At 43.4% G+C, this 24,584-nt stretch overlaps 2 protein-coding genes across 5 annotated transcripts in view; both read left to right on the top strand.

Annotated features, from left to right (window-relative positions):
* Positions 1 to 1,091: 1,091 nt before the first annotated feature.
* Positions 1,092 to 13,935, top strand: Tmem183a (transmembrane protein 183A). Its single transcript, XM_027945682.2, has 8 exons — positions 1,092 to 1,264; positions 1,453 to 1,542; positions 2,345 to 2,512; positions 4,388 to 4,547; positions 5,613 to 5,793; positions 8,197 to 8,277; positions 10,269 to 10,424; positions 11,903 to 13,935. Exons 1-8 carry the CDS (start codon positions 1,156 to 1,158, stop codon positions 12,086 to 12,088), a joined length of 1,131 nt encoding a protein of 376 aa, XP_027801483.1. The 5' UTR covers positions 1,092 to 1,155; the 3' UTR covers positions 12,089 to 13,935.
* Positions 13,936 to 15,263: 1,328 nt separating this feature from the next.
* The window catches only part of Ppfia4 (PTPRF interacting protein alpha 4), a 50,629-nt gene continuing 41,308 nt past the window's right edge, over positions 15,264 to 24,584 (top strand). For all 4 annotated transcript variants that reach the window (XM_027945620.2, XM_071600169.1, XM_027945619.2 and 1 more), the window contains exon 1: positions 15,264 to 15,379. The gene's annotated coding sequence lies outside the window, so the exon portion shown is untranslated. The remainder of the gene's footprint in view (positions 15,380 to 24,584) is intronic.

Raw genomic sequence — 24,584 nt, 5'->3', positions numbered from 1 at the left:
GAGTTTTCAACAGAGTGCCACATGAGCAGAAATCCACATGCATGAAGGTCTCATGAATTTTTTACTGATAAAGTGAATTGAGAAGGCTCAGTGCTTACCAGCTGCATTTTGAACTTAACTACAAACATGAATTATGTATACATGGAAAATTATTTGAAACAATTTTCTTTTAAAGTATTATACACTTATTTCATATTATGAATTTAGATAAATTAAAATGTTTCACAATTGTCATAAATTATGTTCAGCTTCATGTAAAATTCCTAGTTGATTCAAGCCTATTAGCATGACCCTTGCTGGTAATCTGTTATACAATGCTAGTAAAATGCCCCTGGTTTGCTCCTAATGAACTTTTGTGTCAGTACAAGCTAATTAAAGGGTCCCCTTCTAAGTGTATCAGGGTGGCACTCTCTAGTGGATCCGGCAGATAGGATGTCTGGACCTTGAGTACTGCTTCCCAAGCCAGAGGTTGTCACCCCTTGGGAGCTGCGAGGAAGTTAGAAGGACAAAGGAGAACACAAGTCAGGATTACTCTCAATACAAAGGAAAGAGGATATTCATTCCACGTTGATCCTTCTGAAATTTTACTTGGGGATGGTGACAGATTGAGAAGCTTTTAAGAACCTTTCTTCCTATTTCAAAAAATCAGAAATTTATAGCCTTCATAATGGAATTGTAGTTAAGGCTCTTACAGATCTAGATCGGAATAGCTGTTGCTCAGTCTACGTTGCATGAGTGCAGAGAAAGCGGGAAAATGACAACGTATGAGCATCTGGGTGTTGAAGTGGACTTGGAGCGTGGGTAGAGGTGTTAGCAGGAAGAATTCTGGAGACCAAGATGTAAACTCATATTTCTAATCAACCTGGGTGAGAGTTTAGGGTCTGATACACCAAACACTTCATAGGAAATAGTGCTAAGACCGATACCACTCAACACAACAGTAGTCCATACTTCTGGAACCCAGACCTTGCCAGATCTGAGGGCGCCCGATGATGACGTTTCCTTGGATCAGGCGGTGATTGGTTCCTATAGAGGGGCGATGACCGCCAACGAGATTTGGAGCCCGAGCCTAAGCCATCGCGAGAGCAGCGGCCTCGGGTGCGGGATGGCCGGAGCTGGCCCGCGGCTCCGGGCACCTGCTCTCCCGCTCGAGGCATGGCCCGGGGTCCCGGCCCGCTAGGTCGGTCTCGCCCCGACACGGTCGCCATGCCCAAGAGAGGAAAGCGACTCAAGTTCCGGGCCCACGACGCCTGTTCTGGTCGAGGTGGGCGAGGAGGCGGCGGTGCTGAAAGATCTGGGGCTGTAGGCTGGGAGGGGACTGGACCGAATGGAGGCGAGCGCTCGCCTGCCGGAAGAGGGAGGGGACTGGGGCCGGGAACCTACAGTGAGCAGGTCTTAGTGGGAAAGATTGACGGGAAGGCCTTTACCTTGAGGGTTGGTACTGTGTTTCAGTGACCGTGGCGGATTATGCCAACTCGGATCCGGCAGTCGTGAAGTCAGGACGGGTCAAGAAAGCCGTCGCCAACGCTGTTCAGCAGGAAGGTAGGCTTTCGGTTAGTCCATTTATTTTATACCCAGGTCTTGAAGACAGAACTCATGGTTTTAATTCCTGGGATTCTCTGTTTTCTTTTTCTTTTTCCTGCAGTTCTTTGGGCATCTTTCCACAAACATGTTTGCTCTTCTCCCTGTTTGTTCTTATTTTGCTGGCAGGGTGCCAAGAATGGCAGTTTTTGTAGATAAAATATTGTATGTCTGTCTTTGCATTAAAAATGACAACAGCAACAACTTTGGTACTCTTCATTAGTTTCCACTGCTTTCTTCTTAGATATTAATCTCTTTGCTGTAATTCACATATATTTTACTTTGCAGTTTGCTTCCTTGTTTAATAACCTTGGTGTGGTGTGTCTCCCCCTCCTCCCCTTTCTCTTATTTTCAAGCTTTTTATTCATGGGTTGAATTGTGTTTTATGAGACATACTGTCTAACCCAAGACAAGGGTTAAATTGGATCCAGTTCCTCTCCAACACTGCTTATCAGAATTGTGTAAATAACAATAGAATTCACCTTTTGCTTTTATCCTGCAGGGTTCATAGTGGAGGAATTGTGCATTCTCTTTTTTCCAGGGCTGAAGTTAGCACTTTTAAGTAGGGAATCCTGCAACATTGAACTCAGTTTGCCTATTGCTTTATTATATTTTTGTTGTTAAAATTTTAAAAATTTGATTTCATTTTGCGATCAGTTTTCAGCTTTTTTTCTTACTCCCTCCCCATGCTGATATCTTTGTCAAGCTGTATTTTTGGATGGTACTGGGTACCATCTCATTTTCCCCATTTTTTTCCTTTTAGTAAAATCTCTTTGTGGTTTGGAAGCCTCCCAGCTTCCTGCAGAGGAAGCTCTTTCTGGGGTTGGTGAGTCCTGTGACATCATCGACAGCAGTGATGAGATGGATGCCCAGGAGGAAAACATCCATGAGAGAACTGTCTCCAGAAAAAAGAAAAGCAAGAGGCACAAAGGTACAGAGTTTGTTTTCTTTGGTGATAATTGAAGCAGTCATTTTCTCAACACCAGAGGAGATCAAAGTGGTGATCCATCGGGAAACTTGAGTTTGGAGAAAACCTGGCTCTTAATAAGATCTTAATAGTGGGATAATACCTGTTAATAGATCTGGATTTTTAACTTTTGTCTACATTTGAGAAGAAAGAAGACTGATAGTAGCCATTATTGAGAACATTAAAAACATGCATTTCTAGATTTCTGAATGTGTGAAGGAAGCTGAGGTGTGACAAAAATGTTTTCCAAATATGTGGATTTTACATAATCAGTTTTACTTTAGATAAAGTTAGATATTATCATGGACTTCTAAGTACTGTGCAGTTATTAATGTCTGCTTTATAACTAATAGGTAGTGTGGAAAATAGAAAAGTGTATGATGGTTATGTCTTAAAGGTGATAAGACCTTTAAATGAAACAGAAACTAATGATATATAATGTGCCAAATCATTAGCCAAATTCCCACATTGTGCTCTAGACTTAATGAATCAGATTCTCTTGGGGTAGAGCTTAGAATAGCTATTGTTAAGGCAAAAGTGGTTCTGATGATCAGCTAGGTGTAGGGGAAGCTGAGAAGTAAGAAATGATTTGTATATTTTTGGTTTCAGATCTACCAGAACTTTCACCTCTACTTGAGAATCACATAATAGATATTTATATTTGTTGAAATCTGTTGAAATAATCAGTATATTAAAGAACTTATATTACTTTGCTGTTATAGCAGGAAGCAGCCTTGGGAAGGTGGTGGAGGGGCTTTTTACCCAGGAAAGAAGAAAGCTGCTTTTAGTTCTATGATTATGGCTGAATTAAGGGTTAGTCCTTGGTGTTAGTCCATATACATATATCTTTGTGGAGTGTGTTTGTTACTTGAACCTGAGATATTTAGTGGACTCAGGGTCAAGAGAAGTAACACTAATAAAGTCTGAAGCAGAAGGAGGAGGTAGGAATATCTTATCAAGGAGTGACTAACTACCCCTGGTCAGGATTATAGGCCAAACTGGCAGTGAAATAAGGAAAAAACAGAAAAAAAAAGAAACATGTTTACAGGAAGTTATTGAGTGCACACTGCGCTCATCTGTTTTTTTTTTTTTTTTTTAAATTTAGTCTGCACTTGAAGTTTCCTCATGCCATTTAAAATCAATTTTGTTTTTTACATGACTGAACTGAAGAAAACATTTGTTCGATAGGGATTGCAAGGAAAATCAAAGTCAGGGTTGAAAGTGCAAAGCTGGAATTTGGAGTCAACAGAACCTGGATTCTATTGATGTTGCCTTGGTGGCAAGGCTCTGTTTTCTTATTACTAAAATGGATACAATAAGTCAGTCATGACAGCACATGCCTATAATCGCAGTGATTAGGGAGGCTGAGGCAAGAGGATCACAGATTCGGGGCTAGCTTTGGCATTAGTGAGAACCTGTCTCTAAAAGGACTGGGCTGTAGCTCAGTGGCACAGTGCCCATGGGTTCAATCCCCAGTACATAAAAAAATAAATCAATAAAATAGGCACAATAATATTTTCCTTATTTCTGTTGAAAATTTATTAAAGTTGAATGATATAATGTATGTGAAAACACTTTACAAACTTCAAAATAATATGTAAGTATTTGTTTTAAAATGGCTTGAAGAATGAGGCTTATTCACTCAGGCAAAACTTTTCAGCAATAGAAGTTTCAGGAAATGTTAACCCTGAGGGGCTTCCTTGAACCTATTTAAACCCTTTTCTTAACTGTGCAAGACCTGAGAGAATTGAAATGATTGCGTATCTTTAGTTATATGTGCAATAGAAAATCAAAGGTTATTGTGGTTTTTTTTTTGTTGTTGTTGTTTGTTTCTTTCAGAGGACCTGGACAAGGCTGGAGGAGAAGAGTATCCCATGGATATTTGGCTATTGCTGGCCTCCTACATCCGTCCTGAGGACATTGTGAATTTTTCCTTGATTTGTAAGAATGCCTGGACTGTCACTTGCACTGCTGCCTTTTGGACCAGGTTGTACCGAAGGTGCGACCACAGAGAGCTCACTCAAATTTCTCTGTAGCTGATTGCATTGCTGTTTGTGATTTGGAGCTACTCCCTGGATGGTGATCTCTTTTCACTTTCTCTCCTCCATGTCTGGTTATGACCCAACTTTGGACTCTTTGACCCCTCTCTAGTTTAAATTTAACATTATGAATTTATTCAGGTAATTGTCTTGCTTACAGTTACCTTCTTCACTTTTTTATCTTTGTTTAGCAAGTCTTGCTTCAGGTCTCAGAAAGAAATGACTTTGACTTTTCCTCTGATGTTTATGTTAGCTAGAATATTCAAAAGCTACAAATGGCTACCTGTTTATCTTTCCACTGGATTAGTTGTTTCTTAGATTTTTTCAAGTTACCCGAAATTTTCATGTAGTTTTTGTACTTAATGCTGCCCTATATAAAATCCTAGTGGTGAGGAGTGAGTAGATTGTATGATTAGTAAAAGGGCTAGCTTTTGATGCAGGGTGTGGAATTGTAGTGGAGATTGTAAATAGTCTGTAAGGTTGTGGTTAGAATGGATGTTGAGATAGTGTAGCAAGCAGGGAGTAGGAAAACCTGTTGAGACGTCGGACAGGGAAACCTGATGGCTCTTCCATAGGAGAGGGTTCCCCTGCCCCTCGGTGCTAGGGATTGAACCCAGGGGTGTTTTACCACTGACCTAAATGCTGTCACTTTCTTCCTAAGTTACTGGGGATGGCTTTGAACTTAGAATCCTTCTTTCTCAGCCTTTTGTCTCTCTTTGATTATATGTGTGTACTACCGCTAAAGTATATTATTCTTTTGTCAGTTCAGAGACTTGCTCTTTTGTAGAGTGAAATAGGATTTAAACTTTTAAAATGGGTGAAAAAGTACAGGATTATAAGCTGAAGAATCAAAAGTCATTGCGAAGTTGAGATGGTGATTTGTATGTATATGAGCACTGGGACTAGCTAACTTCTGGCTGATGGAATAGTGCAGTGGCGTTCACATAGAGACCAGGAGTCCTAGAGACTGATGTAGAGCAGGAGAGACAGTCAAATGTTGGTAGGAGTAATGTGTCATGTTTCAGGCACTACACGCTGGATGCTTCTCTGCCTTTGCGCCTGCGACCAGAGTCAATGGAAAAGCTGCGCTGTCTTCGGGCATGTGTGATCCGTTCTCTGTACCATATGTATGAACCATTTGCTGCTCGAATCTCCAAGAATCCAGCCATTCCAGAAAGCACTCCCAGCACATTGAAGAATTCCAAAGTAAGTGAGAGTTAGTGTTGGGGTTTGACTAATAGACTCTTGTATGGTAGTCTGTTACTGTGGCTTATTTTCAGCTTCTCTGATGGGGAGGGCTATAGGTCCCAGGCTGCTAGAGGACTAATATAAACTTATAGAACTCAAAGAGATTTCATTTCTCTAGGATATTCCTGCTGTGCTGGGCTGGCTTGTTATCTTTACCTATAGCTTTCTTGTGCTTTTAGTGTATTCCTTATTCCATTTTAATTTATTTTCATGCATTGTACATTGGACCACTTTAGATACGATGGTTTTGATGGTTTGGGCTAGGAAGAGTATAACTCAAAAGGTAGATATATGCTATAATTTTTAAAAGGTGCTTAAATCATGATATAAGGACATAACCTGAATAATTCACATACTTTCTCTTTCTAATGTAATCTTGACATCTGGGATTCCCTTTATTATTCTCAACCTTCTTAAAGGATTCTGATGTAGATTTCTTTAGCATTTGCTAAGTGCTCAGTGCTAGGCTATTGTTGGGCTCTGTGGTAGGTTGTCTCAGAGACCATCAGTTCCTCCAATTCATAAACTTTAGGGCTCTAAAATTATATATGTTTTAGGCTATTTTTATCTCAAGGTTCTCCCAGTATTTTATATTCATACACTGTATTCAAGTTAGTGGCATTCTTCTGATTAGTAAATAGGTCTGCTAGTCTTTGGTACATTCTTTCCTTTTCTCCTCCCTGATGAAATGTCTAGTGAAATCACCTTTGTCAAGCTAGACTAGTATAGTAGATCTGATTATGCAGGCAAGTTGATGTTTCAACCCTTTTCTTACTCAACTAATATCATGTCTAAATTTCATCTTTTGAGGTTATAGCTAATTTTTATTATTCCTGTTCCTATCCAAAGTCTGATGTTCTATAGCACTTCCAATTCTCTTGTACTTTATTGTCATAGACATTAATGATTCTTCTCCCCTAGCTTAGCTCTAGGGTGATAATGTTCTACCTGAAACATTTGAATTAAAAGGATACTATTGGTAGTATGTTCCCCCCTAGGCTTGAAACTGAGGTAGACAGGGCCACTGGCTGAGCTCAATTTAATATCATGCTAGCTGATGGATTTAGGGCATGAATAGCGTGCTGTGTGAGTAGAATTTCACCCAGCAGCTGCTTCTGCCTGTAACATGAGTTTATCAGTTCACATTTACAGTGCCCCTTCCCCCAGAAGCATTTGATAGTATTAGACTAACTATGAGGAGGTGGGGAATCATCCCAGGGTTAACCATGCTAGGTGTGAATTAGTTGCTGGGAGAAGAGCAGCATTGGGCAAACTCCTCATGCTTGACACATCTTAGCGGCTCCAGTGCACAATGCAAGTGCTACTGCTTAGCTTCTGAAATACCTATGTCTTCATATTCTTAGCACTGTATATTAATTTTTAAAAAGTAGACTATGAAAAGCCAAAGTGGAATGAAAACCAGGATCTTAATCTAGTTAATATGCCCAGATCATCTGGCTGCTTCTTTTGTGCCATATTAGAGATCTTCTGAAGACGGTGTGGGACCTGAAGTGGCAGGTGTCCCATGCATGGCCTTGCCATTAGTGTGTCCACGATCGCATGGCATTCAGGGAGTTGCCAGCATGTCTAAAGGAAGTTGTCCCATGTTCCTGGACTCCAGCTTTTCGTATTTGATCCCCCTCTCTCTCTTTCAGTAGCATAGCTTGTGTGGGACACTGGAGCCGTTGTGATGGCAGCAGAAGTGTTTTCCCCTTAAAGCCAAGCCCATTATTTTTGATGGAACAGCAGGACGTACAGGGCATGTCTGAAGGGCAGGACGGCGGACGACCCACCCCTTATCCCCTGGGAGGTACCTCACTTCTTGTGCTTAACCCTAGCTGTAGCTTGACTTTCATCAAGGGGTTCACTCTAGACTGAATTTAGCCCAGCTCTGTGGTTTCTACCAGCTCTCTGCTCCCAGAAGATCCTGAGCAGCTTGCTCCTATTATAGGGCCGGCTCTCCTTGCCTGCCTCATGGCCTTGTTATCATCTTGCCTGGTGGCTACTCACTGCCCTTATATTTTAACGTAGAGCAGTGGCCTGCTGAATCAGAAAATGCCCCAGTTTCTAGACACCATGTTTCTGTCTTTAAAGAAGAGAACAATAGGGTTGATCTCAAATAGCCTCTGAGGTTGACATATTGGTCCCTCTTCTCCTTATTGAACAGCCCTGGGGTTGTCTTCATGTTGCATCAGTGTCAGGTTGGGGGTCTACCTGTGTCTAGGTAAAATATCAGCATTAGGACTGTGGTTGGCTTTAGAGTTGTCAAACAGAGAGGTTTTTTCTGATTATTTTTTGTTACCTTACAGTGTATTTTGATGTTTTCCCCCCTTAGTTTGTTTTATTTTTATTTTTCCATAGTGCTTACTTTTCTGGTGCAGAAAGATTGTTGGGAACAGACAGGAACCAATGTGGGAATTCAACTTCAAGTTCAAAAAACAGGTATGTGATGTTTCTTTGCTTTGTCATTCAGGTAATATCTTCAGATGAATTTCACTAAGTATCTTAATCCCTTTTTGCTATCAAAACAAAGTGCCATAGACTAGGTAATTTTTGAAGAATGAAATTAACTTCCTCACAGTTTTGGAGACTGGGAAGTGCAGGATCAAGGTGCTTGCAGGTTCTGTGCCTGGCAAAACTCTGTTTTCTCTGCTTTCAAGGTGGTGCCTTGTTGTTGCATCCTTTAAAGGAAAGGGACCCTGTCCTTATATAGCAGAGGGTAGAAAACCAAAGAGGTTGAACCCAGTGTAAAGCCTCTTTTGAAAGGGCCTTCATCCCATTTATGAGGGAGGAGCCCTCATAACCTAATCATTGCCTAAATCCTACCTCTTACTACTATTGCAGTGGAGATTAAATTTCAACATGAACATTGGAGGGGCACAGGCATTCCAGCTATAACACTAGGCATGAAATGACCTTATTACAAATCAAATAGTAGGACTGGGGATATGGCTCAGTGGTAGAGTACTTGCCTGAAATGCACAAGACCCTGTGTTTGATCCCCAAAATGCCCCCCCCCGCCAATCAAATAATATACACCAAAACTTAAATAATACCCTGAAAAGAAAAAGGAGGAGGAACTATTTTATATTGAAAGATAAAGGTGACAACCTAATGCAAAGAGTAAACCTTGAGTGGCTTCTGGACCAGAGAACAAAGAACTATAGAAGACATTTTGGGGGCAATTGCAGAATTTGAATATGCTGTTAATTTTCTTATGTGTGGTAATGGTATTGTGATTATGTATAAGTGTCTTTATTCATGCTGAATTGTTAAGGTTGGAGTGTCTGTTACTTTCAAAAGGCTTTGTACTCCATCCTTCCCAAAGTATGTATGTGAGGGAGTTGGGAAAGTAAATATGGCAAAATATCCAATGGTGGAGTATATATACTTTAGTATACTGTACTTTTCTATATATTTGAAGACTTAAAAAGTGAAAAAGAAAAACTTACTATAATCATACACTGAACTTATGTGCTTAAGTTTTCTTTTTTCTTTTGTTCAAACATTTGTAAACAACAAAAATTAATATAGTTTTATGTTCAAGATAGTTTTGGGGAAGCCCTGAGGAGAGAGTTTGCCAGAAGGCTTTTTATAAAACATGAACATTTGTTCATTTTTTTTCTCTGCATTTTGCTTAAACTATAAGATCTTGGCTATCTTGTGGATCTGTTTTGTCATTCTTTTCTTATCCTCAACAGCTGCATTTTAAAAATCTCTCCTCTAGTTAATAGCTCACTGGTAAGACACATTACAAATATAGTTAGTTATCCCTTAATGATGGCAGGTCGGTTATAGATAGTTCTTAAAGTAAATCATATTTTCCTGTTTTTTTCAAAAACATGGTTCAGGGGAAGAATTTAGCTCCCATAGTTCACATTTAGAAAGATAAGACGCTTAAAATCTATGAAACCTGTTAGACGTTGCTAAAGTGAACCATGGGAGTTTTCTGGGAGGGGACTGAGGGGCAGTGGAGAAATATAACTAGAAGCAGAGACCACAATTACTGCAGGAAAGTGAATACTTGTGAGTTCTGAGACTTGGGAATCTTTGGTTTAATGGCACCTGCTCTAGGAGGCCACTTCTGCTTCTATCCCTTTTGTGCATCAGATATTCTTTTTTAAGTTCGACAAGTCACAAGGAGTTTGCAATCTTTCAGACATTATAATGTTTCTGGTAGAGACTTTAAGTTTCTATTTGTCTGGTGGCAGGAGTACCATCTAAATGAAGCATAAACCCGTTGCTACATTTGCTCATCCAAATATATTTTCCCTTTTTGCAAAGGGCAGATTTTCTTTGATCTTTGCATAGAAAGCAATAAACATAACAAGAGGAGATAACAGAAAAGTATTGGCTGTTGGATTTTCATTGATGGACTTTTAGAGAAATAAATATTTCCTCTAGGTCATTAGATTAATTTTGGTTCTCTTCAGTCCCCTAGATTAAAGAGCAAATGTATGGAACGATTGCAGCCTCCCATTCAGTATGAAGATGTTCATACTAACCCAGACCAGGACTGCTGCTTATTGCAGGTCACCACCCTCAATTTCATCTTTATTCCAATTGTCATGGGAATGATATTTACCCTGGTAAGTGGAGACTCAGGATTTCATCCACAGCTCTTTTATAAACTTTTGCTATATTTAGAGTTTAAAAGAGATTTGTAAATTCAACCAGTGAGAAAAAAATACCTGAAGAATAATTTATAAAAATTTGAAATTAGGCTTGTATATTAACCAGATAGTTGGGGATTAATATATATTAGAATATGTTGTTACTTATTGTTCTCTCTAGATCAGGGAATGTTTTGCATTGTTATGTGTGTGCAATGATCATTATGACTAAAAGAAATAATGAGGAAGCCTGTGCATGCACATTGTATGTAAAGACTGCGAGGCATGCATGTGGTTTCAAATGGAACATTAAGTACAGGGTGAGCAGCTCTACCTTTGTGCAGTGCTCTGGCTAGTCAGCATTTGGCTGAGAATCAGTAAACAGTGTATGTGCCTGTGTCTTAATTTTTCCATGTTTTAAAATATTTTAATTGGATTGGCAACTGGAAAGTTTGTGCTGTTTATCTTTTCTGTGTTTGGGGCTTATGTTCATAGATAGGCAGACTTCCCCTCCAAAATGAAAATAGCTTTATTTTTTTTTGAATGGTAAAAAATAATGCTTCATGTAAAGAATTTAGATAATACATAAATATATTGAGAAAGTAAAGGTGACTTAGACTTCCACTGTCTTGTAACTGCAGTTAACCTGGAAACTGTTTTTCTAATGCATCTGTTAATGTTCATGTATATATCCTTTCTCAGATAATTTTGAGTAATTGAGATTATGTCATATATGCTATTTTTGATGTAGGTACTTTTCTCCTTCCTCTTGGTTAAGCCATATTAATGACCTAGTTATGTATTCACATTCCATATCCTTCATATTAATTCTATATAGAACTACATATGCATATTTGGAGATTTTGTAGTTTCATTTTACAAAAAAAGGGGATCAGGTTTATGTTTCATGCATCTTCCTTAATTTGTTCAATGTTATCTAAATCCCTTCAAGTCATCTCTTACTTGACTTTAATTGACTTTGATGTGTGTGTGTGTGTGTGTGTGTGTGTGTGTATACTAATTTATTCAACCATCTGGAAGACTTTTTTTTAGCCTAGTTTAAATATATGGAGCTGAGAAGACTTTACACATCTGTAATCCCAGTAGCTTTGGTAGGATTGCAAGTTCAAAGCCAGCCTCAGCAATTTAGCGAGGGCCCAAGCAACTTAGCAAGACTCTGTCTCAAAGTGAAATATAAAAAAGAGTTGAGGATGAGGCCTAGTGGTTAAGTACCTCTGGGTTCAATCCCTTGATACCAGAAACCAAAAAAAAAAAATTTAAAAAGTTAAAATTACCCTTTTTAAAATGTTTTTACCAAGGTGTTGATGTTATAACTTAGAGATTAATGTTGCAACCTAGTCAGTATAAATTATTTCTGGACTGTTTCATTTCAGGGTGAGTCAGAGGAAACCAAGTTTTTTGAATTGGGTATTAAATTTGTTTTTCTCTTCTAGTTTACCATTAATGTGAGCACAGACATGCGACATCATCGAGTGAGACTGGTGTTCCAAGATTCTCCTGTCCACGGTGGTCGGAACCTGCGCAGTGAACAGGGTGTCCAAGTCATCCTGGATCCAGTGCACAGCGTCCGACTCTTTGACTGGTGGCATCCGCAGTATCCGTTCTCCCTGAGAGCATAGTTACTGCTTCCCATCCTTTGGGGCAGCCCTGAGTCTAGTCCATAAGTAATCAGATTTCAGTTTGAAGGGGATGGTTCTGTTGTATATCTGATTAGTAATGCATATGCTCTTTTGGTTCCTGGGGCTCCTATATTGGAGGGAGAAGGGTTGAATCAAGAGGAAAACAACTATGGTTTATAAACATATTTTAATGTAAAATTTGCATTTGAAAGGAGAAACCTGGCCCTGTTTTCTGTGTTAAATCCCACTTGGTGCTATTGAGTTTATTGTTCTATATTCTTTCATCCTATTGAAAATGGATGATCTTGCTCTAGGGAAAAATTAAACTCTTAAATCTTCAAGCAAGAAAGTTTTCCCTTATGGATCAGAGGAACAGAACCAGAGGCCTAAAATTGTTATAACTACTGCTTCCAGTGTAGCTGCCCCTCAAATTCAAGTGAATATTTTCTCATCTCCCTTTACCTTTCTCCAGAAATAAAACAGGTGACAGGGTTTTCAGAATCTTACAAGATCAACTTGTGAATCTTTCTTTTAAAATAATTTTTGGATATTTATTGCATAAATACTGTTTTGCCAGTTTTGGGTTTTAGGGTTCTTTTTTTTTTTTTCCTTCCTTTTTTGCATGAGCTGATAGTGATAATGACTTTGTGCCCTTGGTGGGATACTAGGAACTTTATGTAGTATTCTAATCCTTATAGTGTTGCAAGGTAGGTGAAACTATTTCCAGTTTATAATTGAGTAAATGAATTGGTGACTTACCCAAGGCCATAACTGCCAATAAATGGGCAGAGCTAAGATCTTTTTTTTTTTTTTTTTTTTTTCCTGATCCAGGTCTTTTTTGCTATGCCACAATTTAAAAAGTCAGTTTCATTTTTTCTTGTGGTAGATAGTGGTGAGAATAGGCAGAATATAATAGATTTAAAGGTATAAGGTTGAGAAAAATTTGATCAGCCTAAAAAGTATATAAGATTGATGAAATAATCTTTTAAATATGTGTTTTTTAGTAAAATATAAACTAACCAAGAAAGTTATTTCAGGAAGGATAGTGGCATTTTCATTAAGTTATTAGAAAAGCATTTATTATGCTAAAGATCATTTTAAAAAAATGTACTGCATGTTGAAACCAGCCTCTTAAACCATAAGCAATTAGTAACTTTGCTTTGCTCTGCCCTGCACTGAACTGCTTCTGTTGTCAGGCCTCTTGTCCAGGTAGAGATGCTAATGTCTTCCTGTTGAGCAGAGGACTTGCTATGGCTGGTGTACTCTGAGAAGAGGATGGTGGGTGACTTTTGTTTTTGCTAAGAAGATAACCTTGCTGCTCCCCCACAACCCCTATGATCCAGGGAGCTGGATATTGTCAAGAAGTGGGCATTAAGATGACATTTTTAAACTTGAAAATTCTGTGGGGGAGATATCATTAAGAGCCAAATATCTAAATTAGCAATTTTTTTTTTCCCTTACCATCTTTCTTACCCTCTGCTATTTAAAGAATATTCTTAGGAAGCATCTGCCTTATATGGTTACTAACAGCTAGCCTTACCCCACATTGAGGGTGGTACTTAAGCTGTTCATAGATAGTGAGCCTGGGTCAGTGAAAAACAGAATTTGGGTAAAAACAAGCCAAAAAAATAAAAATAAATCTAAGAACAATAAGCACCTCGCAGATCTCTACAATCAAAAGTTACCTCTTTGTGGCAGAAGGAAAGAAGCACAGTCCCTAGTTCCCTAAACAAAAGACGCCATGGAGTGGGAGGAAGTTGTTCTGGTGGATTGTGTGTCCCCCATTTAGGAGTTACCTTTAAAAGGGGGGTGAATAAATTCAGCTTAATAATTGTGTTCTGATTCAACTTCTGAGTTTTTGTATCAAACTCTATGGTATAATGATAGATACACTTTGCATAATGTCTCTGCTCTTCTCTCATCATCGATTCTCTCATAATGGACAAGCCCTTGGTAAATGTGTTATAGTTGGTTATGATGGCTTCAGCCTTCCTTTGCATTGGCTAAGTTGCCTAGCACAATTCACATTTTGTTGGTGAAAGGTTGTGAAGTCTTAGGGATTTCCCTTGGTAAGAACTCCAGGTAGAGAAGAGTTGGAACTTTCTGGACTCTAGGTTAAAAAATGCTTAATACTCCCCTCCACACACACACCTACCTACCTACCTCTCTCTCTCTCTCTCTCTCACACACACACACACACACACACACACCACAATTTTGCTCTGAGGATCAAAGTAATACAAATTTAGCTTTAACACCCCCCCCCCCCAATAAATTGGGATTACTCAGATTTTCTTGCCTTCTAGTAATGTAAGGAAACAGCCAAGTGGCAAATATATTGGGGGAAAAATAATAAGTGAAAAATTGTGTCACTGATCTCAACTACAGTCTTTGCTGCTGAAATAGGATGTGTATATATCTATAAATGCATGTGTACACATTGCATGTATATAAAAATTCTTCACACTTCTAGCAGTGCTTACTGGATATTTGTAAAGGATTGAGTAGGCACTGCGATGAAACTTAACAAACCAGATGGAAAAGATGCATTAATAGCCACGGGGTGTGAGGGAGGTGTGGACCGGGTTAGGGAGCAATTCAGGAAAATGGAGAGGTTTAGCTATAGTTGTCAAGTCAGGAATTTTGGCCTGAGTCAGTTTTCATACTATGTGTATGCAATATACAAACACTTCATTTTATAGTAACAGTGTTAGAACAGGCAGATGTCCGAAGGCAAGTGACACAGTTTACTTAAGTGTATACTACGAAATGTATGTGGATTTCAAGTTTCTTAACTTAAAAGGATGGGAGAGAGCAGGTGTGAAAGGTGATAACAACTGCCAATTTAGGGAACAGATTGTTACCGAGGACAGGGGTGAGTTAAAAGACAGGGGTTGGGGATGTTTGCTGCACTGACGGCCCTGAGACCTTACTGCCGCCAGGTAAAACTCTGGCACTCGGCCACCTCGCTGGCACTCTCAAGGCCGAACCAAGATGGCGCACAGCTTCAAAGCGGCGCCCTAGTCACGTGCCAGGGCCGGGGAGCGCCCGGAGGCGGGAGGCGTGGTATTGGGGGGGAGGTGGCCAGGCCACGCCCCTGGGGGTGCGGCTAGAGTATCGCGGGGGAGGGGGCGGGACTTCGAGGCAGGGCGCTAGGGTGGCGGAGGCTGTATCTACCTCCGCGCGCGCTCAGTTTTCTAGGACGTGTCTCGTTGCCCCGGCCGGGGGCGGCTCCCTGCTGCCTCCGAGCCGAGCTGCCCGCTGCTGGGCCTTCGGCGATTGCAGACAGAGGTGAGCGCCCAAAGCCCGAGCTGGGGGGAAGGATGACTCTTATTTCCAGTTCCAGCTCCCCTCCACAGTTTGGGGAGGGGGTCGCTGTCTAGCGCACCTTGGGAAACTGTCCCTTTTTACTCTGGATGTGTCTGCGGCAGGCGCAGATACTGTTTCCTCCGCCGCCCCTCACCAGTGTTTGCAGTGCCCTGTGCCCTTGGGGATGAGAATGGGGGGCGATGCCGATTTGCAGGGAGGGCGTGGAGTTCGCCCTCCGCTCCATCGTCTTCGCGGGAGGAGGGCTCAGTTGGCTAGTTCCCGGGTGGGAACTGGGTGAACTGATGCACCCTCATTTCCCCTCCGGGAGAATCAGAGAAATAGCGCTCCTCGGCTTGTTGGCCAATCACTCCTTGGGGCAGTCTTTTCTCAGGGACAGAGGTCTTCGCGTTTCTGGGGGTCTTAATCCTTCCCGCGTGCTTCATTATATCCCTTGTTACTATTGCCAGCTCTCCATTCCTGGAGCTGTCAGTCTTAAGCAATGCCCCAGATGCCCCCATCTCCGCAGTGCCAGGGCGGTGGGGTGGAAAGAGAGGCCAACCGGAGGCCTGGTGGGGGCGGGGATGAGGGTGGGCGCAACAGGAAAAGACAGCTGGAATAGAGATTCCTGAATTGGGAGGGTGCGATGGGGAGCTGACTTTTGTCCACGCAGTAGGGATGTTTTCCGATGCAGATCTCAAGGTTTTTGATGGTGGGTAGGAAGAGAGAGATCGGGTTGGAGGACTTGGAATGGGTGTGGGTGGTTTTCTTGAGAAGGAGGAGGGATCTAGGACAAAGTGCCACTAGGTGCTGATGTCACCTCTAAGGAGAGATATGTTGGTAGTATTCATTGAGAGGTAGGGGAGTTGAGGCTTCTGTTCATTTCTTCTCTGAGGGGAGCAAGTGATTAGGAAGGAGCCTCTGCTTAGCATGAAGATCCCCTCCTTGTGTGATCTTAAGAGGTCTTTTCAGGAGCCAGGTTGCAGGGACTTCCTGTATTCTTTACAGAGTTGTTGGTACTTTGTTCAACATCCAGCGAACATTGGTCCAGGAACCATATTAGATGCTTGGTCTTCTGAAGGCAATTTAGGGCCATGGAGCAGCTGAAAGGTACCCAATGTATGCACAAATATTAGGTACTCTGTTAACATTCCCCTCACACACACATTTTAATTACATTGCTTTTGAATTATCAAAAGACAGAGCCTAACAGGATTCCAACCCCGGGCCATCCCTACCACTATGGGTTGTTCAGTCCCAGGGGAGTTGCCTTAGAAAAAGGACAGCTTGAATGATTTCCCTTGGTTGTTTTCTTAGATTTTGTCCTGTGGTTTAAGGAGGCTGCTTGAGATAAATAGTATCTGAAAGTAATGAGATGATGGATAGCTCAGTGGTTATTGGGAGCCTCTCTGCACAGTGGGAGACACATCTCTGGAAGATGGAAAAGTATGGGGGAGGGGTCATGGAGGGGAAAGCTCATCAATGGTATTGAGTGTGTGCTGTTGAGCATGTCATGTTGTCAGAGTATGAGAGGTCTGGCAGCTGGGTTTTAAAGGAAGGATGAGAAGGGGCCAGGCAGGCATCAGACTTTTGAGTCCCCTGGTGAACTGATGAAACCTCAGAGTTGGAAGAGTTATCAGGGATTGTCATGGGTCTGTTCTGAGCCTTTGAGGATAGGAGGGCTAGAACTGGGGGGAGGATGAGGAGTTGGACTGTGGTGGCAATGACACAGGTGTGAGTACTCAGGAGGGCCAGGCAGCTTAGTGTCAAGGAGGGTTTCAGATACCTGGGAGCCAGCTAGTACCTTCTTATGCCGGGGATACTCTCTCCTGGGCCTTCGGCTCAATTTTGTTGAGTTGGTAGAGGAGCTGCTCTATGAACAAGGAGTGGTGACTGTCTGGAGTTGTGTAAGTGTGTGTGCATGCATGAGTGTGAGTCTGTGTGTGTGTATGGGGGGGTACTGGAGAAAAAGAGTTAGGAGCAGGGAAGACTGAGGGAGTTGAAGTTGCTTCAGAACCTGGGTCCCAGGTAGGGAATTGAGAGAAATGGAAGGGGGGAGTGGGGTCAGAGGGAGGGACAAGTGTATATTGCAGCTACATGAAGTCACCATCTGTCCCCCTCTGGCCTGCTAGCTCACTGACCTATAATTAGCTCTGGAGGGCATACGGTGCTGGCTCACAGGAACGTGGCACTTTGGATGGCCAGCCGAGTGAAGAGTACTCACAGGAACTGTGATCCTACGCCGAGGACCATATGCCCAGGACTAGGGCTTCTCTGAGTACTCTGCTTGGAAGGGGGCTGCTTCTAGGTGACCCTCCATATTTGCTGTATTGAGAGGGACCTGGAGGAACCAAGGATATCATTGAGGGTTGGGCTTGTGGGGGGAAACAGTAGTGGTGCAAGGAGCTCTAAGTGAGGAGGGTGTGAGGACCAGCAAGACCCTCAGGACTCCCTATTCACTGCCTGTCCTTGCCTGGCCACCGCCTTGCCACACAAACTAATTGCTGCCTAGTTCTTTGTCCTGCCTGCAGAGAGGCTTAGGTGCTGCAGCCTCAGGGCCTCCTTCAGGTGTCTTCTGTTCCTCCAGAAGAAGTTAGCTGTAGCACAGGGCAGCTGCTTGCCTTTCTGTTTGGGGCTGAGACCTTGGCTAGGGCCACTTCCTTCTCAGAGCTGGTGGAGAAACTGCTGCCAGCTGATTCAATTGGTTATATTCCAAGTGATGCTTAGCACTGACCCCCAGGCTGGGCCAGAGACCATATTTGTCCTATGCTTCTCTGAATTGCTCTCAGATGATTACATGTGTATCTGTGTTCTCCCAAGTAGCCCATGAACTCCTGAGGATGGAGATGTATCTTCCATATCTATAATAGTGTTGGATTCATGGAAATCACTCACTGAGAGATTGTTAGATTGAATTGTCTTCACTCAGGTCCCTTGAGCTCCATGAAACAGGGCCTACTTGCAACTAGAAATATTTAACCTGGAGCAGAGAAGCCTCGGGAGACCCAGTACAGTGCTATTATATCTCACTGGGGGAATTAGATTCCATAGTCAGTAGATAAGATCCATAAATCTCTCATAAAGCATGGTCTATAGGTTTAGGTTTATAACCCTAAACAATATATATAGTATACACTTAGTATATATATATAGAGAGAGAGACTTAATATATATATGTGTATATATATAGATAATATGCATTCTTTGTTAATTATATAAATATGTAATATATACTATTGGATGATAATTTTAAATGGAGTACATATGCCTGATATGATTCTGTAGTTCAATGTCAGATGAAATAGCTGGTTTGCATTTAGAGGCCCTTGTTGCTTTTTTCACCCAGCCAGCAGAGTTGAATTCTCATAAATTGAACACATACCTGAGTGCCTTCTTGGTTATTATCTTCAAATAGATAACCATCATTTCAAAGATAGGGAGATAGGTTTCCATGTGATTTAAGAAGAACTTCATTGTAACAGTGAGGCTTCCTCATTGAGTAGTGAGGTCCTTACTCCTGAGGGATAGTCAACTAAAGACTCGGCTCTCACAGATGCTGTGGCCACCACACTCCCACACACTGTAGGGGAATCTGTAGTTCCAGGTGGGGGTTAGGTGGGGAGAGCTACTGGATAGAGGGGTCCTTGGCTGCTGCTTTAGAAAAATGACTCTTCTTCTCTGCTGAGAATAGAGTAGTGGAGTACTGGGTAGTAGGGCCAGGCTCAGGGCTTGGCCTGTGCTGGTCCAGGAGATTGAGCATTCTGGAAGATGCAGGGGATGACCCCAGCCATCTTGCATGGATGTGGAGCGGTGTATCTTGATAGGAGGTGATAATTAAAAGGGTGGGCTGGGCCCAGGTCCATGACCTCAGCTTTCATTGTGCCTGAAACTTTTGGCCCTGATTGCGACAGAGCACCTGGAATAAGTGGAGTTTTCTTTTATTCCTGTTCTTCCCTCCCATCCCTCACACATTCTCATAGAGGTTCAAGACCACTCATGCACTTTCATTATGCACAGCAGCACGCTTTCCTGATCACACCACATGTACACACAAGCTCTTGTGGCCCCCTGAGCACACACAGTCTCGAGACTCTGGAATGCACAGGCTTCTTTGACCACATATACTCTCTTTCCCCATGACTGTGCACACACACATTCTCAAGACTACAGTCTGATGCGGTCATGAGCCCTGACATAGAATTGTGACCACACACATCCACACACTCTCACAGCCATACACGCCCACCCACTTTCATGCACACACTCTCCAGACGCATAGCCTAACACACACACACACACACACACACACACACACACATTATCTCTCTCTCTCTCTCTCTCTCTCCCCTTCTTTTATAACCACATGTATACACCATGCCTTCCCATGGCCCTATACTTACATGCTATGTGGCATGGATACACATTGACCCCACTCACATTCTTTCTTTTTATAAACACACACACACATACCACACACACTTTTGTGACCACATTCATATGCATATTTTATGACACCCACATTTCTCAGGGCAGTTGTACTCTGGACCTTTCATGCCCTGGCACCTGTCGGCACTCTGGCTGAACTGTTTTCTACCACATGGAACCGCCCAAATCTGTCCATCTAATGCAGTGACTTCTTAGCAATTATTTTTTTCAACACCCAGAGAACCCTGTGTAGTAATTGTCCCACACAGACCCCTGGTTTTGAAAGATTTTTATTCTCCAAATATACCACACTTGCTACTTTTGTTTCTTCTTTTGCAAACATTATTTGAGAAAATTCGTGTTAGTTAGTGGCTCTGATTAGTAGAAGATGGCTAGGGTGACCATTCTCTATGATGTACATTGAGTAAAAGCTGTGTGCTGTGTTCATGGGTGCAGCCTCATGTCTTGGCTTGATCTCCATGAGGCTTTTAGAGTGTGGAAAATGGTTGGTGACCCTGGTGCTATCTGTAGCCTTCCCAGGTTTATGGCTCTAGTACTCTGCCTCTCTGAGAGAACTTATGCTTATTTTAAGGAGTGGCATTAGGTGGGTATACTGAGTATTTCTGTAGACAGTCCTTAAACCAGGGATTATCTAACCTCTTTTTTAGATTTAGAACCTTTTTTATACAAATGAACCCTTAATCAGATGTAAACTAACATATTTGAAGAAAACTAACATATTTGAAGTCGATGGAATTAAAGTACAAGAAGGGAGTTCCAAGCCCTTTGAGTTTGTCACACTGCTTCACCCTTTTCTTTGCCCCAGGTGCTTTGTCATAGGCCAAGTTTGTGAACTGTGTCTGAAGTTAAGGAGTTGTATGATGTGAGTGTCAAAGAAGAGTGTCTGTTTTGGAGGGGCACAGAAACTTTTAATCCTCCTTTCCCCATTGGTCTTTTTTTTTTTTTTTGGTGTGGGTGGGGGTACTGGCAATTGAACTCAGGAGCACTCAGCTACTGAGCCACATCCCCAGCCCTATTTTTTGTATTTTATTTAGAGACAGGGTCTCACTGAGTTGCTTAGGGCCTCACTAAGTTGCTGAGGCTGGCTTTGAACTCACAATCCTCCTGCCTTAGCCACTCGAGCTGCTGGGATTACAGGGGTGCACCACTGTGCCTGGCTCCCCATTGATCTTTGATGTTAGCCCTCTCAGGGTGGTACAGTGAGGGTGACCGTTCTGCTAGGTGTGCCAGGGACAGACCAGTTCCCACCTGCATCCTGGTGTGGTTGTTAAGCAGTGTCTTCTCCACCCTCGTCTGGTTTGGAGAGGGTGCCCAAGTGATAGGCTGTATCTTGGGAAGAGTGGCCCATGACTAACTCCCGGGGAGCAGCTGGAAAGATGAGCTTCGTAGACTCAGGTCCAGAGAGCCTATTGGCTGAGCAGATACCTCCTGTGTTCACCTGAATGTGCCAGGCATCAGGCGGACTGAGTGCCAGGGCTGACAGCTGGTGTCATCCTATACTTTGGTCACCTCTCATACTTCTCTGAACTGTTTCTTGTCTGTTATCTCCTCTGAGCATCATGTCAACCTGTGAGGCTGCTGAAGTTGTTGTGTCCTTCATTTTCCAGATTTGGAAATCTGGTCTAGCGAGGCAAAGTGCCATTGTGGGGTCCAGAGAACTAGATGCCTTTAAAGGGATTTGGGGCTACCCATGAGAAACTCTAGGAGGAGATTTTCCAAGACTATTCTCTGGGAATGGCATCCTGTAGCCAGGTGGACTTTTGATTTTCTTATTGTGTTTAGAGTGGGCCTAATCTTGAAGGCTCGGGCATACTTGGGTGCTAAGAGGTAACACAGGACATTGAGTGTCTATTGGGCACTGGTTTAAGCACTTTATGGATGTCAACTCCAGTAGTTCCCCTGGCCAGCTACCTAGAGGGGCTACTATTATTGCCCGCATTTCACAGAGGGGTAACTGAGGCTCAGAGAGGGCAAGTATCTTCCCAGGGTCACACAGGGAGTAACCTGTGTCCAGGCCCATCAGCCCACTCCAGAGTCTGCCTTTCAAGACAGGATTGGCTGCAGCTTGCTCCCAAGAAGCTGTAGTTTTCAGAGGGCAAGTTGAATGGCCCTGTTCCCAGGCCTTGAGCCAGGGTTTCCTTTTCTGGAGTTCTCCTTCTTTGAAGTTGTTCAGGGATGAACTTCCAAAAATCACTGTCACATGTATATGTTCAGTTCCATTCATTAGAGCATCCAAAGCGAAGGAGGCGCGTTGTTCTTACCCTGGAACCTGGAGTCTGCAGGTGAGATGATGTAACGTTAGACAAGTGCCAGAAAGAGGTGATGTTGGGACAGTGAAGGGCACATCTTGTCTACTAGAGGGAATCAGGAAAGGCTCCGTGGAGGAGGTGGTGTTGAGGTGAGCTTAGGAGGACTGTTCAGGTCATTAGGTTGACATGGAGATGGAAAGTGGGCCAGGTGAGGTAAGGACTTGAGCAGAAGGTGGGCTCTGGGAGCATGTGAGTGAGCTGGGCTGGGGAGTAGCTGGGGAGAGGCTGCGGGGGAGGGGAGGAGTGGGGCTTCCTGGGGTCGTGTGTTGGACAGAGGAGGAGAAGCTTCTAGGTAAGAGGGAAAGGGATGGCAGCCTGAGGACATAGGCAACTGGGCTTCAGTGCCACTGCTGGCTAGTGTCTGAATCCACGGGGTGCAGGGAGCAGTGGCTTTGGGGAACATCTGCCTCTGTAGTACCTGCAGGATGTGGTGGGTGGGGGACTCAGATGGCTCACCGTGGTATGGGACCAGCTGGGGTCAAGGGGAAAAATTTGGGTGGGTGGATGGGGCCTTGGAGATGGGTCACTGCTAGTAGGGAAGTAGCCACCTCATGAGGTGACAGAGGCCTGCCCCCAGGCTTGTAGAGGAGAGGAGGAGGGATGGCCAAGGTGAGCTGTCCTCTGGCTGTCATGACCCTGATGAGGGTAGAGAGCGCCAAGGTCCAGAAGCTTTGGCTCCTTGGAGTAGACATGATGCCCCAAGTCATCTCTGCTCTCCCTCTTCCTCCACCCATTACCCCTCTTTGGAGTCAGGCAGACCAACTGAATCCTAGGTCTTCCCTTTACCAGATGTGGAGACCTGCTTACATGGCTTTGAGTCCCATCTCTCACATCTGTGAGATGGAAGAAGGATTACATCTTCCTTGTAAGATTAAAATTACTGATTAAAATCAGTAGAAAGATATCAATGGTTGACATCGGTGGCTCTGTGTGGGCACATGGTAAATATTGATAAATCATAGCAGCGAACATAATCATTATTATTGTTCTGTTACCCGCCTCTGTCCTCTCTCCTCAGGTCCCCACCCTCCTCCAGCAGAGCTATATATGACACTCCTCTTTTGCTCTTAGCCCTGAGGGCTCCCTCTTTGCCCAGCTCATGACCTACTCACACTTGAGCACAGCTACCTGCAGCTTTGCCCTGTCCTTGGGCCTCCACAGGGGCCAGCAGCCTCATGGTTGCCATGCCCACTCTCAGTGGTGGGGCCTGCCATCTGGTAGGATGGTAGGAAGCCAGGCCTGTGTGTGTGTGGTCAGCCAGGGTATCAGACCCAAGTGCCCGTCGCTTCTGTTTGTTAGGAAAAGAGGGGGTGACACCTGGGAAACCTTTTGCCTTTCCGTGTTAATAACGTCAGAGGCCTACTTTTTGTCTGATCCCTCCACCAACACACACTTACACCCACTCGCTCTCAAGCCCTCTTCCGTGGTTTCACAGCCTGCCCACACTCCTCCCCACCAAAGCCCTTTGCCTGCTTTGGGGGCTGGCATCTTGTGCCTCCTCATCAGGACCTGTGAGTGTTACTTAGAATTGTGCAGGAGTTGAGGAGGCTTCTGCTAGCCTGAGATGATAATTGCTCTATTTAAAGATGGCCCTGGAGCCAGAAGAAGCCAGGTGTCCCCATGTGTCTGTTGTAGAGCTGCCTTATGCTCAGTGGCTTGTGCAGGGGGTGGGGGCAGGGCAGGAGGTCCTAGGCAGTTGCCTCAGTGGTATCCGCCTGGCATCCCTCTCTGGGCTCATTTTTTTCACTGGCTCTGTGTGCCATTTGGCCAGAGGAAGTAGAATTGCTACCTGGTTCTCAGGGAGGCTGGGAAAGCGCTGCTGGCCTTGAAACCAGCTTCTCAGTTGTCAGAATGACCAGGAGGATTTGGGAAGAACGAGTTGGACCAAATAGCACCTCACAGCCTGTTCACCCCTCCTGAGAACTTTTCCAACTCCTTTCTTGTAAGGAACTCTCGACTCCACCCACAGGCCTGCCTTTGTCCTACACTAAGGTAATTCCTTCTCCCCTGCCACGGTGGGGTGCTTTCTTCTTCTCAGAGCTCTGCTCATCAATGACCTCATCCCTCTAAGGCAGACAAAACAAGGGTGGCAGGTTCCATCTTATAGCAGAGGCCTCACTAGTGGTGACCAGCCCATGGCAGATATCCCAGATCAGCTGGGCAAATACCCCTGAGATGACTTCCCAGGACCTCCTGACTGCCTAAGGTCATCTAGCTGGTCTCTGGTAGAAAGACCCATGGCCCAGATCTCCTAAGGCCCAGCTCTCAGCTTCTTCCTTTGCCTTGTACTGTAGGCTACCTGGGAATTTGCTGGGTTGAGACCACTCCCAGGACACCTGAATGCCTGAGCATACTTTGATCTCCAAAGGATAGCCCCTGCCGCAAAGGCCTTCCTAGCCTGCTCTCCTCTTCTGGTCTTTTATTTCTTTTTGATG

This window comes from Marmota flaviventris, chromosome 12, assembly GCF_047511675.1.
Source record: "Marmota flaviventris isolate mMarFla1 chromosome 12, mMarFla1.hap1, whole genome shotgun sequence".
In the NCBI taxonomy this organism is placed as follows: Eukaryota; Metazoa; Chordata; class Mammalia; order Rodentia; family Sciuridae; genus Marmota; species Marmota flaviventris.
This window is presented reverse-complemented; position numbering and strand designations above follow the sequence as displayed.

Bases quoted from the DNA above. Each gene is read 5' to 3' on its own strand.
- Tmem183a (XM_027945682.2), top strand. From the start codon at position 1,156: ATGGCCCGGGGTCCCGGCCCGCTAGGTCGGTCTCGCCCCGACACGGTC. The intron at 4,548-5,612 runs GTGCGACCACAG...GTCATGTTTCAG, and splicing joins TGGACCAGGTTGTACCGAAG to GCACTACACGCTGGATGCTT. The intron at 10,425-11,902 runs GTAAGTGGAGAC...TTTCTCTTCTAG, and splicing joins TGGGAATGATATTTACCCTG to TTTACCATTAATGTGAGCAC.